General features: G+C 44.2%; 1 protein-coding gene across 1 annotated transcript in view; it reads right to left on the minus strand.

Moving 5' to 3' along the window:
- LOC139397385 (bromodomain adjacent to zinc finger domain protein 2B-like) overlaps nt 1-14,878 on the minus strand; it is a 99,173-nt gene that overhangs the window by 20,189 nt on the left and 64,106 nt on the right. The window contains exons 12-17 of the mRNA XM_071144136.1: nt 13,975-14,083; nt 13,632-13,733; nt 12,976-13,189; nt 1,077-1,169; nt 819-880; nt 348-413 (exon numbers count right to left, since the gene is read on the minus strand). Of these exons, the coding sequence (XP_071000237.1) occupies nt 348-413; nt 819-880; nt 1,077-1,169; nt 12,976-13,189; nt 13,632-13,733; nt 13,975-14,083 (646 nt within the window). The remainder of the gene's footprint in view (nt 1-347; nt 414-818; nt 881-1,076; nt 1,170-12,975; nt 13,190-13,631; nt 13,734-13,974; nt 14,084-14,878) is intronic.

A 14,878-nucleotide genomic window follows, 5' to 3' on the forward strand; every position in this document is an offset into this window, starting at 1 on the left:
AGCTTGCCAACCATGTCAACTGAAATTTGATTTAGTAAAGCTAAAACACTTCGGAGCTTCTATTAGCGCTGTGCATGGAAAATAGCTGTTTCACCTCCTTGTGCTAAACTGTTAGCGACTATTGTCTGAGAGATGGTATTTTGTGTCGAATCCCATCACGGTCTGAGGAGATATGAATATTCAATGGCACTTTGTGAAAAACCAATTAAGCATTAGTCACTTGTAGTCAGGAGACAGAACCGAAAAAGTGCAACCACATAATTTAGAAATAGCCGTTGGTTGATTTAGAAAAAGTCCTACCAACAGCAAAAAAGGAAGTGTTTCGGAATATTTCTGCAATAACTCACCTCGAGAATCTGCTGCGCTCTGAGCTCCTTCTCCATTTGAATTTGCTGAATGCGCTTGATCTTCTCCTAGTACAAGGATAGGGGAATTCAATCTACAGTCATGCATGTTAGAACAGGGGGCCTGTATACGTAGTTCTAATGGAGACTAAGGTTGCAAAAATGTATGAATTTTCAATAAATTCCCTGGTATTCCAGAAATCCTGGTTGAATCCTCCAAACTGGGATTTGGGGAAAGCCAGAGAATTTATTGAAAGTTCACAGAATTTTGCAACCATAATGAAGATTAAGCGAGTGTAGCATCTTGAAGGTTAGCACCTTCCCTTTAGAGAATATTTCAAAGCAATTAATTCTGCTTGGGATCTTTTCACCTTGGAAGAGTCGGAACAAAAACACAACTTGTGAACAGATGCATCCGAGTGGTGAGCTTTTGGACATGACATGGCAATGCTCGTACTGTAGGCAAATCCCTACCTGCTGCTTTACAATCTTCACTTGCTCCTTCTGTTTCCGCTTCTCCTCAGCAGCCATGATTGCTGAGAGAGAGAAAGAGAGAGCGAGCGAGAAAGACCGAAAGAAAGGACAAAGAGAATCAGACAGAGAGAAAGAAAGAAAGTAAACATTGAGATTAGGGTTGTACTGTGTGGGTTATACTGGACTAACTGTGCTATGGTGGAGAACAGGATGGCATTGTCATATGAACAGCTTTCACAGAACACTAGCTTACAATACCTTGTTGTTTCCTAGCCTCCTTGGCTGCTAGTGCCATGGCCTGCTTTTCAAGTTTCCTCATCATTTTAATCTGGGCTGCTTGTCGAGCTATCTCTGCAACAAGAGGAGAGATTTTTAGAGTTCATAGTTCTATTGGTTACAGCAGCTTCTATTGGTTACAGCAGCTTCAAAAATATACACTATACAGTGCATTCAGACCGTTTTCCACATTTTGTTACATTACAGCCTTATTCTAAAATGCATTAAATGAAAATGTTCCTCAATCTACACACAACACCCCATAATGACAGAAAATAGGTTTTCAGAAATGTTGTCAAATTTATATAAATATTTATATACCTTATTTAGATACGTATTCAGACATTTTGCTATGAGACTTGAAATGCATCCTGTCCACCTGTGGTAAATTCAATTGATTGGACATGATTTGGAAAGGCACACACCTGTCTGTATAAGGTCCCAGAAAGTTTGATTCGACTCCAGGTTAGCGGTCTCCTGACTCCAATTCGTTTTTGGAGAAGTCATTAGCCTAGGGAGTCACATACTTTTCCCAACCTACACTGTGAATGTTTAAAATGACGTACTCAATATAGACAAGAAAAATACAATCGTTTGTGTTTTATTAGTTTAAGCACACTGAGTTTTTCTATTGTTGTGACATAGATGAAGATCAGATCAAATTTTATGTCAAATTTATGCAGAAATCCAGGTAATTCCAAAGGGTTCACAATTTCTCTGGCCAATGTACATATAATTAATGTGATGGAGATTGAGAACTAATACAATTACTCTTACATATGTAAATAACTGTAAAAGAAAATATCTTTAGACACAGCTCCATAAATTAACTGTAAACATTAACTCTGTAACCCATTAAAGTTACAACATCCTGCCCCCAGATGAACAGCTGTGTTCATCTACATCTCTAAGCAGTATATCAACTGAATAGGTCTTCTCAACAAAGTCCCTGCGGCAGTACGAAATGAACATGACCTGAATAGCCCATTTCAGCCTGGAAACAGTTCCTCAATCTTCCCTAGGTTCCAGGTTTGTCTGGGTGTGTTATCTTCTCTGACGAGTGCAACATCACCCACTTTCAGTGGGGTGGGCTGTGGTGTCACAGGGGTGTGCCGACTTTAGATCCAGGAAGTAGTATCTTCGCTTGCTGGTCACAAGTCTCTGCCTGTACTTCCATCTGCATGTCATTTCCTCCTGGGTGCTGAGTGTCAGCTGGAAATGGCTTGGGCAGCAAAGAGGTTTGTCTTTTACCCACCAGGAAGTGTGCTGGTGTTGGGGGTTGTGGTTCATCCACTTCATTGTGGACGAAGGTCAGAGGCCTAGAGTTTAGGATAGCTTCAACCTCTGTCAGGACTGTGCACATCTCTTCAACAGTTGAGCAAAGCTGTCCCAAGAATGTTTCTCGGGCATGTCTTCACTGACCTGACAAGTCTTTCCGAGGATCCGCCCCACCATGCCGCTCGTTTGGCGATTAACCTCCAGGCGATGCCCCTATCTAAGTTGGGGCACTTTGATTGCCTTCCACAACTCGTTCAAGTCCTGATCAGCGCTCTTGAAGGCTTTTGCATTGTCCGAATAGATTACCTTACATAATCTTCTCTTTGAGATTAATATTTTCAGAGCTAACAGGAATATCTCGGTTGACTAATGAGAGACCAGTTCCAAATTAAATGCTCTGGTTACACCACAAGTGAACAGCGCAATGTTTGACTTCTTCACAGAACCATTTTCTTTCATGTAGAGCGGCCCTGCAAAATCCACACCTGTAACTTTGAATGGTGGGTATTCAGTTATTCTGTCTTTTAAAGGTGCAGTGACCTGCTGTTCAGCCCTTGCCTTGAATCTTTTGCAAACTATACATCTTGCCACTGTGCTCTTGACTAGCTGCCTAGCACGCAAGATCCAGTATCGCTCTCTGATTTGTACTAGAGTGTCTCTTACTCTAGAATGCATCATCCTCTCAAGATAGTACTGTATAACCATTTGAGTATCTGTGCTTGTTGGGCAGAACCCATGGGTGCTGCTCTCTGAATGTGAAGTTGGACTGTTGCAGTCTTCCTCCTACACTGAGTAGTTTGTGTTCGTCCAGGGACGGTTTCAGTTCTTTGATTTTAGTCATTGTTTAGGCTTTTTCCTGCCTTCAGTAATTTCTCCTGACTGAAACTCTATTGTTCTGTTACCTTGATCCAGACTCGAACAGTTCGTCAGCAGTTAGTTCACCTTGCAACTTTAATAATTGTACGAGCATTCGCTATGAATCTCTTTATCCAGGTGGTCACACTGAACACTTCTCAGTTTGCTGTACCTTTCAAGTTCCAACACGGTTTCAGTGATGTCTGTGCTGTTTGCTGTGAGCTGTACAGTGACCAGGAGACTGGACTTGAGTTCTGTATTCACCTCTTCTGGAACCTTGTCATCATCAGTCTCCTCTGACTGTTTAGGTGATGTCAGAATGACACCATAGCTGGCTCTGTGTCAAGTTTTGAACAGTTTGTCCTCTTGCATGGAGGTCGGCTGGATTAGTTTCCCCTTCAATATGTCACGATGACTCTGGATCGGTCAAGGACTGGAGCTCTGTCACTCCATTTGCGACAAACTGTTTCCATTTCTGAGCTGAGCTGCAAATCCAATGCAGCACGATCATCACGTCTGTCCACATTTTGATCGGTTTTTGTTCCATTTTCAGTGTGCTCATCAGGTTGTTTGCTAGTCTCGCTCCAATCACAGCTACCATGAGCTCCAGGCGTGGCAGCGTCATTTTCTTGAGTGGGGCAACCCTGGACTTGGATGCGACTAGACTTGTCGTTGTTTCCCAATCTTGTGATAAACCTTGCAGGTAAGCTACTGTACTGTAAGCCCACAGAACAAGTATAGTTTCAGTCTGTGGCAGTTCTGTGGCTGCATGTCTGCTCTGTACCACCTTGGTATGGCAAGCTGGTGTAGTTCTGAATACCACTGTTGCCATTCTTGTGTCAGATCAGGTGGTAAATCTTCATCCCAGCTGAGTCCCCTCTCCCACATTTCCTGGAACATGCGCTTGATCCTGATGGTGAAGGGGGTCAGGAAGCCAAGAGGGTTGAAGAAGCATGCAGACGACTGTAGAACACTTCTGTTTTTTCCTTGTGCTTTAGAATGCTCAGTAGCGGCCTGAGGTCAAACACAAAGTAATCTGTTCATGGTCGCCACACTAAACCTAAACTCCTTGTGTTTCTAGTGCCAACAGGAGGTCAGTTGTCGTACTCTCCTCCCATTTTGTTTTCAGTTCAGGAGGGTTGGTCATCCCCTTGCAGAGGTCCATGCCTGCAGTCAACAGCATTCGCTTTGCAGTCGTCACAAAGTAAGCCTCTTCAACATCGCGTTAAAATCGTCAATTAAGTAATCTACATAGAGTGACTCCCCCAATGCCTCGACAACTTCTGGTTGTTCTGTCTAGCTGTGAGCAAGAATGGACTTGGGGAAACTCCAAATACCATTCTGGTTATCCTAAGCACGCGCAGCTCTTCTTCATTTTCTCCCCTTGGTGGGCCTGTGAGCAAGAGGAATCTCACAGCGTCTCTCTCTCTCTCTCTGCTAGGGATTTCTGCAGGAAAGCCTTCTTGATGTCTGCCGTGAATGCAATCTCATGTAGTCTGAACTTCATTAGAATGCTGAGCAGAATCGGATTCAGGTTCGGTCCTGTGAGTAGACAGTCAGAGGGATAGACAGCCATCTTCATGGGACAAGGCATCAAACACCCCTCTCAGTTTTGTTGTCACCTTGTCCTCCCGGAGTACTGCATGGTGAGGTAAGTTATATTTCACGTTGTCGGAGTTTGATGCGTTGTCCTTGGGCATGTCCACTGCCATATCCTACTGTATGTGGTCCTCAACTACTTCATTGTATCTTCTGTACAACATCATATCCTTCATCAGTCTTACCTTCAGACCTTCAAACCGTTTCTTGGCGATTCTATACAGTTGAAGTCAGAAGTTTACATACACCTTAGACAAATACATTTAAACTCAGTTTTTCACAATTCCTGACATTTAATCCTAGTAAAAACTAGGATAAGATTAGGATCACCACTATTTTAAGAATGTGAAATGTCAGAATAATAGAATCACATTCCCAGTGGGTCAGAAGTTTACATACACTCAATTAGTACTTGGTAGCATTGCCTTTAAATTGGTTCAAACATTTCGGGTAGCCTTCCACAAGCTTCCCACAATAAGTTGAGTGAATTTTGGCCCATTCCTCCTGACAGAGCTGGTGTAACTGAGTCAGGTTTGTAGGCCTCCTTGCTCGCACAAGCCTTTTCAATTCTGCCAACACATTTTCTATAGGGTTGAGGTCAGGGCTTTGTGATGGCCACTCCAATATCTTGATTTAGCCGTCTTGAAGCCATTTTGCCACATCTTTGGAAGTATGCTTGGGGTCATTGTCCATTCGGAAGACCCATTTGCGACCAAGCTTTAACTTCCTGACTGATTTCTTGAGATGTTGCTTCAACATATCCACATAATTTTCCTCCCTCTGATGCCATCTATTTTGTGAAGTGCACCAGTCCCTCCTGCAGAAAAGCACCACAACAATATGATGCTGCCGCTTCACAGTTGATGGTGTTATCCGGCTTGCAAGCCTCGCTCTTTTTTCCTCCAAACATAACGATGGTCATTCTCGCCAAACAGTTCTATAATTTTTTTCATCAGACCAGAGGACTTTTCTCCAAAAAGTACGATCTTTGTCCCCATGTGCAGTTGCAAACCGTAGTCTGGCTTTTTTATGGCGGTTTTGGAGCAGTGGCTTCTTCCTTGCTGAGCAGCCTTTCAGGTTGTCGATATTAGAGTCGTTTTACTGCGGACATAGATACTTTGTACCTGTTTCCTCCAGCATCTTCACAGGGTCCTTTGCTGTTGTTCTGGGATTGATTTGCACTTTTCGCACCAAAGTACGCTCATCTCTAGGAGACAGAACGCGTCTCCTTCCTGAGTGGTATGACGGCTGCGTGGTCCCATGGTGTTTATACTTGGGTACTATTATTTGTACAGATGAACGTGGTACCTTCAGGCATTTGGAAATTGCTCCCAAGGATGAACCAGACCTGTGGAGGTCTACAATTATTTTCTGAGGTCTTGGCTGATTTCTTTTGATTTTCCCATGATGTCAAGCAAAGAGGCACTGAGTTTGAAGGTATGCCTTGAAATACATCCACAGGTACACCTCCAATTGACTCAAATGATGTCAGAAGCTTCTAAAGCCATGACATTCTGGAATTTTCCAAGCTGTTTAAAGGCACAGTCAACTTAGTGTTGACCCACTGGAATTGTGATACAGTGAATAAGCAAAATAATCTGTCTAAACAATTGTTGGAAACATTACTTGTGTCAGGCACAAAGTAGATGTCCTAACCGACTTGCCAAAACTATAGTTTGTTAACAAGAAATTTGTGGAGTGGTTGAAAAATGAGTTTTAATGACTCCAACTTAAGTGTATGTAAACTTCCGACTTCAACTGTAGTTGTCTTGGAGTTCTGGCATTTCTCATTTACATGGCAACTCCACATGGTATCGTTCATCTTTGAAGGTGGTTGTTCTCTCGAACATCTGTAGAGCCTCCTTTCCTCTGGGTTCTGTGTTTTCCATGTCAAGCCTTGGCAACACTTGACATGGACAATGGTCCCTGTACCGACCATCCAAGGGTGCCCTCTAAAGCAACCAGCGTCTGTCAGTTGCTCCACTCAGCCTGAAACTATCTGCAAGTAGTAGTCTGCTCATATCAGGACAGAGTTCAGGATCTTTGTTATCTTCTCGAAAGTCTGCGAGCTGCAGTCCCTTTCTATTGAGCTCATGTTGAATCTGCTCACCGGGAACCTTCATCACAGCTGTGCACACTTGTGGGGTTTCAATTGCCTCCATTTCAATTCTCTGCTATTTGTCCCAGACATTCTCCAAGATGACATTCACTTTGTTGCGTTGGGACGTTGCTGGAGCAGTGGAGCCAAACGTGTGAAGAGTGAGTGCCTCTTGTCTGATTACTGGTAGTTTCAGGCCCTTCACAAGGTTTTCATGTATGAAGCGTCTCTGACTGCCTCCATCTAGTAAGCAACAAGCTATCTTCCTGCCCGATGGGCCTTCTACCCATGGCTTTTATCGTTTGTAGCAACAGTGTTCTGGCCGCCTAGTTGTCTTCACAGAATGGGGAATAACTGAGGAAACAACAGCATCTGCAGAAACAGGAGGGGGTTGCACCTCACGCCTCTTACCAGTACACACAGCAATGTGATGTCTGCTTCCATATGTTGCACATGACACTGACTTTAAAGAATTTTGCTATGTGTTTCTTTCCTAAACATACAAAGCATCTTCCCATGTTCTTTAGTCTCTCTTTGCGTGCAGCAATATTGTGATCTGGGCAGTTTTCTGAATATGTGGTCTGCACCATCACAGAATACAGTTCTGTTCCTTCTGGCTGGCCGGGTGCAGTGCCGCAGCAGATGGCATGTTGGGTCTTTGTTTTAATTTCATCGGAGGAGCATGACCTGTTCCATGGTTTGCTCTCTTTCTGTTGGTTGCATGATCTTAGCACTACAAATGTAGGAAACTGACCATCTCAGACACTTTCCATTCATCATCTACTCCCCTCTGACGACTATAGTCAAGCACTATCTCCTCTGCAATCATCTGTAATAAGATTGGGCACAGTAGCCTTCCATAGGTTTCTGACACTACACCCAGTGATTCCAAGCTCCTAATCTGAATTTCACATTCATTGTATGCATCTGTAAGAGGATTTCTTTACGGGAGTGAGATTCAGCAGCTTTGACATGTGAGCACTAATCACAAGATCCTTCCTTCCAAATCTGCTCGAGAAGAGCGATTGTATCATCATAGTTACTGTTAACATCAGTCCTGCTACTGACTTTGCAGCTGGTCCAGTGAGAAGTTCTCAGGTAGGTATAAACTTCTCTACTGCACAGTGAATCATTGTTGTGAATAGCAGTCTCATACTGGCTCCAAAACTCCCGCCATATACTGACATCTCCATAGACTTTCTCAATCAACTTCGGTAGCCTTAGTGATTGTCTCTGTGTTCTGTTTTGAGTTAGCGTCATTCACCCGTCCTGGTAGTGGATCGAGGTCCTGTTTTTTTATTTATTTTGTATCTATTACTCATTGTGCACGACTCTCCAGCATGATAACGCACTCTTTGTAATTCTCTGTGCATGCAATCTCCGCATCCAATTCGTCCAACGGCGTTAACTGTTCAATTCCACGACCAAGTTCAAAGAAGCGGTCCTCCTCAGCTGACAGCAATTCCAACAATGTACTGAAGTAATCGGTATCCAGATTTTACTGGGTTATTTCCACGTCAATCTGATTCAAAATCCGTGTTGTGGCACCTCAGGATGGTACCCCGCTTTTGTCTCATTCTTTCTGCTCCATACCGACGTTCCTCTTCAGCCATTTCAGCCACTTCATCCCTCGGATCACCGTCGCAGCTCATACTCCCTGGTTTTGGCACCAAAAATATAGAACAACTATGTTCAAAGTAATGACTTGGGACGTCAGTTGAGATGAATACTTCTTTTTGAGTAATAATACTTGTTCATGTTACATTTTGCCACTTTTACCTGGATAATGACTTGTCACTTGTACACAACAGGTGTGTTCTCTTATCTTTAGATACAGCACAATGAATTAACTGTAAACATTAACTCTGTAACCCAATAAAGTTATAACAATGGTAGTGGCCAGACGGTAAAAAGGCACATGACAGCCCACTTGGAGTTTGCCAAAAGGCACCTAAAGGACACTCAGACCATGAGAAACAAGATTCTCTGGTCTGATGAAACCAAGATTGAACTCTTTGGCCTGAATGCCAAGCGTCTCTTCTGGAAGAAACCTGGCACCATCCCTACGGTGAAGCATGGTGGTGGCAGCATCATGCTGTGGGGATGTTTTTCAGCGGCAGAGACTGGGAGACTAGGCAGGATGGAGGGAAAGATGAACGGAGCAAAGTACAGAGCGATCCTTGATGAAAACCTGCTCCAGAGCGCTCAGGACCTCAGACTGGGGCAAAGGTTCACCTTCCTACAGGACAACAACCCAAAGCACACAGCCAACACAATGCAGGAGTGGCTTTGGGACAAGTCTCAATCTCCTTGAGGGGCCCAGCCAGAGCCCGGACTTAAATCCTATCGAACATCTCTGGAGAGACCTGAAAATAGCTGTGCAGCGATGCTCCACATCCAACCTGAGAGTGCTTGAGAGGATCTGCAGAGAAGAATTGGAGAAACTACCCAAATACAGGTGTGTAGTGTCATACCCAAGAAGACTCAAAGCTATAATCTCTGCCAAAGGTGCTTCAACAAAGTACTGAGTCTGAAAACATATGTAAATCTGATCAGTTTTTTTATGTTTAATTAACTTGCAGAAACTTCTAAAAACCTGTTTTTGCTTTGTCATTATGGGGTAGATGGGGTAGATTGAAAAAAAAAATGGAAAAAAAAAACAAAAGGTATTACAGTTTTTTTTAAGGCTGTAACGTAACAAAATGTGGAAAGAGTCAAGGGGTCTGAATACTTTCTGAATGCACTGTATATACACAAAAGTATGTGGACACCATTGTTCCCTACATTTCTTTGGGCACTGAGCATATTTCAGGTCTGCTGAGCGCAAACTTGAACGTTGTGAAAATTCTGTGCATGTAGCACACGTGGCTATATGCAGCTCTCGCTTTGATCTCAAAACAAGCACATCTACTCACGATCGCTCATGCTGTAAACATAGTCCAGTTCAAAGTAAATGGCATAGATCCCTATTTGGCAATGGTTTATTTGCATATAGGCCTACTGCAGCTCTGATTGTTTATGCTGCACCGGTCTGTGTAGAGTACGGGCTGAGTCGTGTGTGTCAATCCAAAATAATTCCACTCCGATGCATTCTGCTACAACAAAATATCTTGCATAGTTGGTTTTGTTTCGGTATGTTGCATTGAAAGTGGCTTATATTGCATTGATTCAGTCACAATTGCCACAGTAAAGGGAAACTTTGATTGTGTTAACAGGGAAAACTCTAGAACAGTGGTGACCAACCTTTGAGTCGAGATCACTTTCCGAGTCAAAATGCAAGCTGCGATGTACTGGACAGATTTTTTTTTACATGATTTAAAAAACATAAGCCTATGCAACATTAACCAATTAAAAACAGAACTGGAGCAATGAGGTTTGTGCAGTAAGCTATAGGCTTTGCTTGAATTGCCCTGTCAATGCATGGTTGTTGGGGTCATTTCTTAAAATATACACTGCTCAAAAAAATAAAGGGAACACTAAAATAACACATCCTAGATCTGAATGAATGAAATATTCTTATTAATTACTTTTTTCTTTACATAGTTGAATGTGCTGACAACAAAATCACACAAATTATCAATGGAAATCAAATGTATCAACCCATGGAGGTCTGGATTTGGAGTCACACTCAAAATTATAGTGGAAAACCACACTACAGGCTGATACAACTTTGATGTAATGTCCTTAAAACAAGTCAAAATGAGGCTCAGTAGTGTGTGTGGCCTCCACGTGCCTGTATGACCTCCCTACAACGCCTGGGCATGCTCCCAATGAGGTGGCGGATGGTCTTCTGAGGGATCTCCTCCCAGACCTGGACCTAAAGCATCCGCCAACTCCTGGACAGTCTGTGGTGCAACGTGGCGTTGGTGGATGGAGCGAGACATGATGTCCCAAATGTGCTCAATTGGATTAAGGATCTGGGGAACGGGCGGGCCAGTCCAAAGCATCAATGCCTTCCTCTTGCAGGAACTGCTGACACACTCCAGCCACATGAGGTCTAGCATTGTCTTGCATTAGGAGGAACCCAGGGCCAACCGCACCAGCATATGGTCTCACAAGGGGTCTGAGGATCTCATCTCGGTACCTAATGGCAGTCAGGCTACCTCTGGCGAGCACATGGAGGGCTGTGCGGCCCCCCAAAGAAATGCCACCCCACACCATGACTGACCCACCGCCAAACCGGTCATGCTGGAGGATGTTGCAGGCAGCAGAACGTTCTCCACGGCGTCTCCAGATTCTGTCACGTCTGTCACATGTGCTCAGTGTGAACCTGCTTTCATCTGTGAAGAGCACAGGGCGCCAGCGGCGAATTTGCCAATCTTGGTGTTCTCTGGCAAATGCCAAACGTCCTGCACGGTGTTGGGCTGTAAGCACAACCCCCACCTGTGGACGTCGGGCCCACATACCACCCTCATGGAGTCTGTTTGACTGTTTGAGCAGACACATGCACATTTGTGGCCTGCTGGAGGTAATTTTGCAGGGCTCTGGCAGTGCTCCTCCTGCTCCTCCTTGCACAAAGGCGGAGGTAGCGGTCCTGCTGCTGGGTTGTTGCCCTCCTACGGCCTCCTCCACGTCTCCTGAGGTACTGGCCTGTCTCCTGGTAGCGCCTCCATGCTCTGGACCCTACGCTGACAGACACAGCAAACCTTCTTGCCACAGCTCGCATTGATGTACCATCCTGGATGAGCTGCACTACCTGAGCCACTTGTGTTGGTTGTAGACTCCTTCTCATGCTACCACTAGAGTGAAAGCACCGCCAGCATTCAAAAGTGACCAAAACATCAGCCAGGAAGCATAGGAACTGAGAAGTGGTCTGTGGTCACCACCTGCAGAACCACTCCTTTATTGGGGGTGTCTTGCTAATTGCCTATAATTTACACCTGTTATCTATTCCATTTGCACAACAGCATGTGAAATTTATTGTCAATCAGTGTTGCTGCCTAAGTGAGCAGTTTGATTTCACAGAAGTGTGATTGACTTGGAGTTACATTGTGTTGTTTAAGTGTTCCCTTTATTCTTTTGAGCAGTGTATATTTCAAAATTTGAGGTAGGCTATATGATCACACCGTTAATAGATCTGCTGTTGTATTACTTGAGGCACAGCTGAGTGAGCATACAGACTTAGGGTCCGCCTCTCAACATCCCTTCGCTTTCCCTTCCCTCCACTGACCAAAAAGGTGCACTGTCTTCCAGCTGAAGGCGAAACTCAAGTTGAACCGCATTACTTCTGCCTCATGAACAAATTCATGTTGTTACTCCTACGAACAAGAAAGTGAAATATTCCTTGATATTAAAAAATACCAAGCTGCTAATAACAACGTAAGCCTATCGATACACTCAATCATTAATGCTGCAGTGCTTTGAAATAGGAAGACCACGCATTTTAAAATTGTAATACTAAGTGCCGAGTAAGAACTTAAACATGAACTCAGTCATATAAACAGCAGTTATTCATTGCATTTGTTGACAGTCTCTCTCGTCATGGTTTTAAACCTTTTGAAATTTCACAGAATCAATTTTGCTGTAGCTTTCTTTTATGCCTGCTACGTGACGCGGTAATCTAAGCCATCCGATTGGCCAGCGGTAGGCATATAGTGCACTTGATTTTCTCTCTGTGCCCGCCGGAAAGGCAGAGTTTGTACCTTCAGACACATGAAATTGTTAAAAAAGACAAAATGGTTTGGGGCTGTTTTTCATAGTTTAGACTAGCCCCATTAGTTCCAGTGAAGGGAAATCTTAACACTACAGCATACAATGACATTCTAGACGATTCTGTGCTTCCAACTTTGTGGCAACAGTTTGGGGAAGGCCCTTTCCTGTTTCAGCATGACAATGCACAAAGCGAGGTCCATACAGAAATGGTTTGTTGAGATCGGTGTGAAAGAACTTGACTGGCATGCACAGAGCCCTGACCTCAACCCCATCGAACACCTTTGGGATGAATTGGAATGCCGACTGCGAGCCAGGCCTAATCGCCCTTCGACGAGCAGGTGTTCACATACTTTTGGTCACTTAGTGTACCCCAGTGATGCTTGCAAGAACTGAACCCACGTTGAGCTTCTAGTTTGCGTAGAAGTTTGGCGTCAGTGGCGCCTGGGAAGTCGGCCTCGCCAACGTTAGGAAGTCGACCCTTACTGCGCCTGGACCGGGGGCCCTCGTCACCTCTCCTCTGGTGCTCAGGCTTAGGGGGATGCCCACGCCTCCCCTCCATGGCCAGGATACGAGGAATCACCTCATCCTCGGTCAACAAGCTCCACTGCAATCCCTTATGAGAGGAGAGCGAGGGACAGCCAATTAGAGCATTCCATTTACTTACACTGCAGTATGACTATACTTGATACCGTATAAACAAATCCCTCATGACAAAGAAATATGAACGTTAAGCTTAAATACATATATCTATGTAATTGCTGCCTTTAAGTATGAATCAATTAGACATCACTTGCTGTTGTTAAATGTAAAAAAACGCATATTTGTCACGTTTTTTTTCTATGTACTGAAAGGGCTCCATCTTAAAATAGCGTTTTGGAGTGAACTATCCCTTTAACTATATGCGCCTGGCTTTCATATTACAATACAGCATATAACTTTTCCTGTGAATGTAATAGTAACACAATGATATACAGTACTTTAGTACAGCTACAGTACAGCTACGGAAGACTGCTCTGTGGGAGGGAAAAAACGGTCAATAAAGAGATGACAGTCACCTGCGGTCCTTCTCTGGCTTCATAGAAGTCACCAACCCTTATTTTTGCACTGAAGCTAAAATGATCGCGTGTGATGTCACTTATTCCATTTCTGGACACATACTACAAAGAAGAACATAAATGAGGCCTTGGTGAGACAAAAGATCAGTGTTAAGGCAAAGATTAAGTTAATAACAGAAACCTTATTGGTTTGGGTGTAAACTATGTCTTTCTTGATCAAAATCTGGAGACAATGCAAATAAAATCCCTCATTAACATTAGCTTTAAATCTATTAGGATTCGTACGAGAGAGATGTAGGGAGAGAGGATGCTAACGCTAGTCAACTGGGAGTTATGACCTTACCTTCATCACGTCAGGGTACTGCCGGAGCTTCTTCCCACACGGGGCGTAATACGCCACGTCTCCCTGCAGACGGCCCGCCACATTACAGATACGAGTCTCTCTCTGCCACCTAGGATGGAGGGAGGTTACAAGTGATTCACATACAGAAGCACAATCCCATTCACACTAAATCGGGCAGAACGACACAGTGCAGTGCCGATATATTCCAGTCATGTATCATTTTGTAATGTTTCAAGCAGTCAAAGTAGAGGAACTATACAAGATGCATTATAAATGGTACTGTATATCAAAGTACATGAGTGGAAATTAAGTTGATTTGTGCTACCTTCTTACACCTTCTTCATTCTTTTACACAACACTTAGTCAGCTAGAATTGTTACATGCTCTTCTCCTAGCTGCCAATCCTTCAGCAGACAGCTAGAGCCTGATGTTGACGAGGGCAGCTATCTAAATGAGCGGTTTACAGCTGTGTCTTCTGTACTGAGTGGCCTGGCTGCCCTGTGAGCCCTGTAGGAATCAGACTCTCCTGGGATGGACAGCTGCCAAGAGGAACACCGCCCCACACGACACTTCACTCAGTGCATCTGGACAGCCGCCATCTCCTAACAGAAACGGCCTGAGGATTCCGGCCCAAACGGCACCCTATTCCCTACATGGTACACTAACCCATGGGGCTCTGGTCAAAAGTAGTGCACTATACAGGGAATAGGGTAGCATTGGCGACGTAGCCTGGGTCTTAAGCGGAGCAGGGGACTGATATAAGGCTTGTCGCCTTGCTTTTCTCTTTGAACCTGCTGATGAGAAACATCCGTGGGAGATGAAAGACACCCTGATCTAAGTGCAGCGTCGCTGGGTTTGTGGTGGGTGGCGGGACGGAGCTGCTAATGTTGCGCGTCTGTGTTGA

Source organism: Oncorhynchus clarkii, chromosome 3, assembly GCF_045791955.1.
Source record: "Oncorhynchus clarkii lewisi isolate Uvic-CL-2024 chromosome 3, UVic_Ocla_1.0, whole genome shotgun sequence".
Taxonomy (NCBI): domain Eukaryota; kingdom Metazoa; phylum Chordata; class Actinopteri; order Salmoniformes; family Salmonidae; genus Oncorhynchus; species Oncorhynchus clarkii.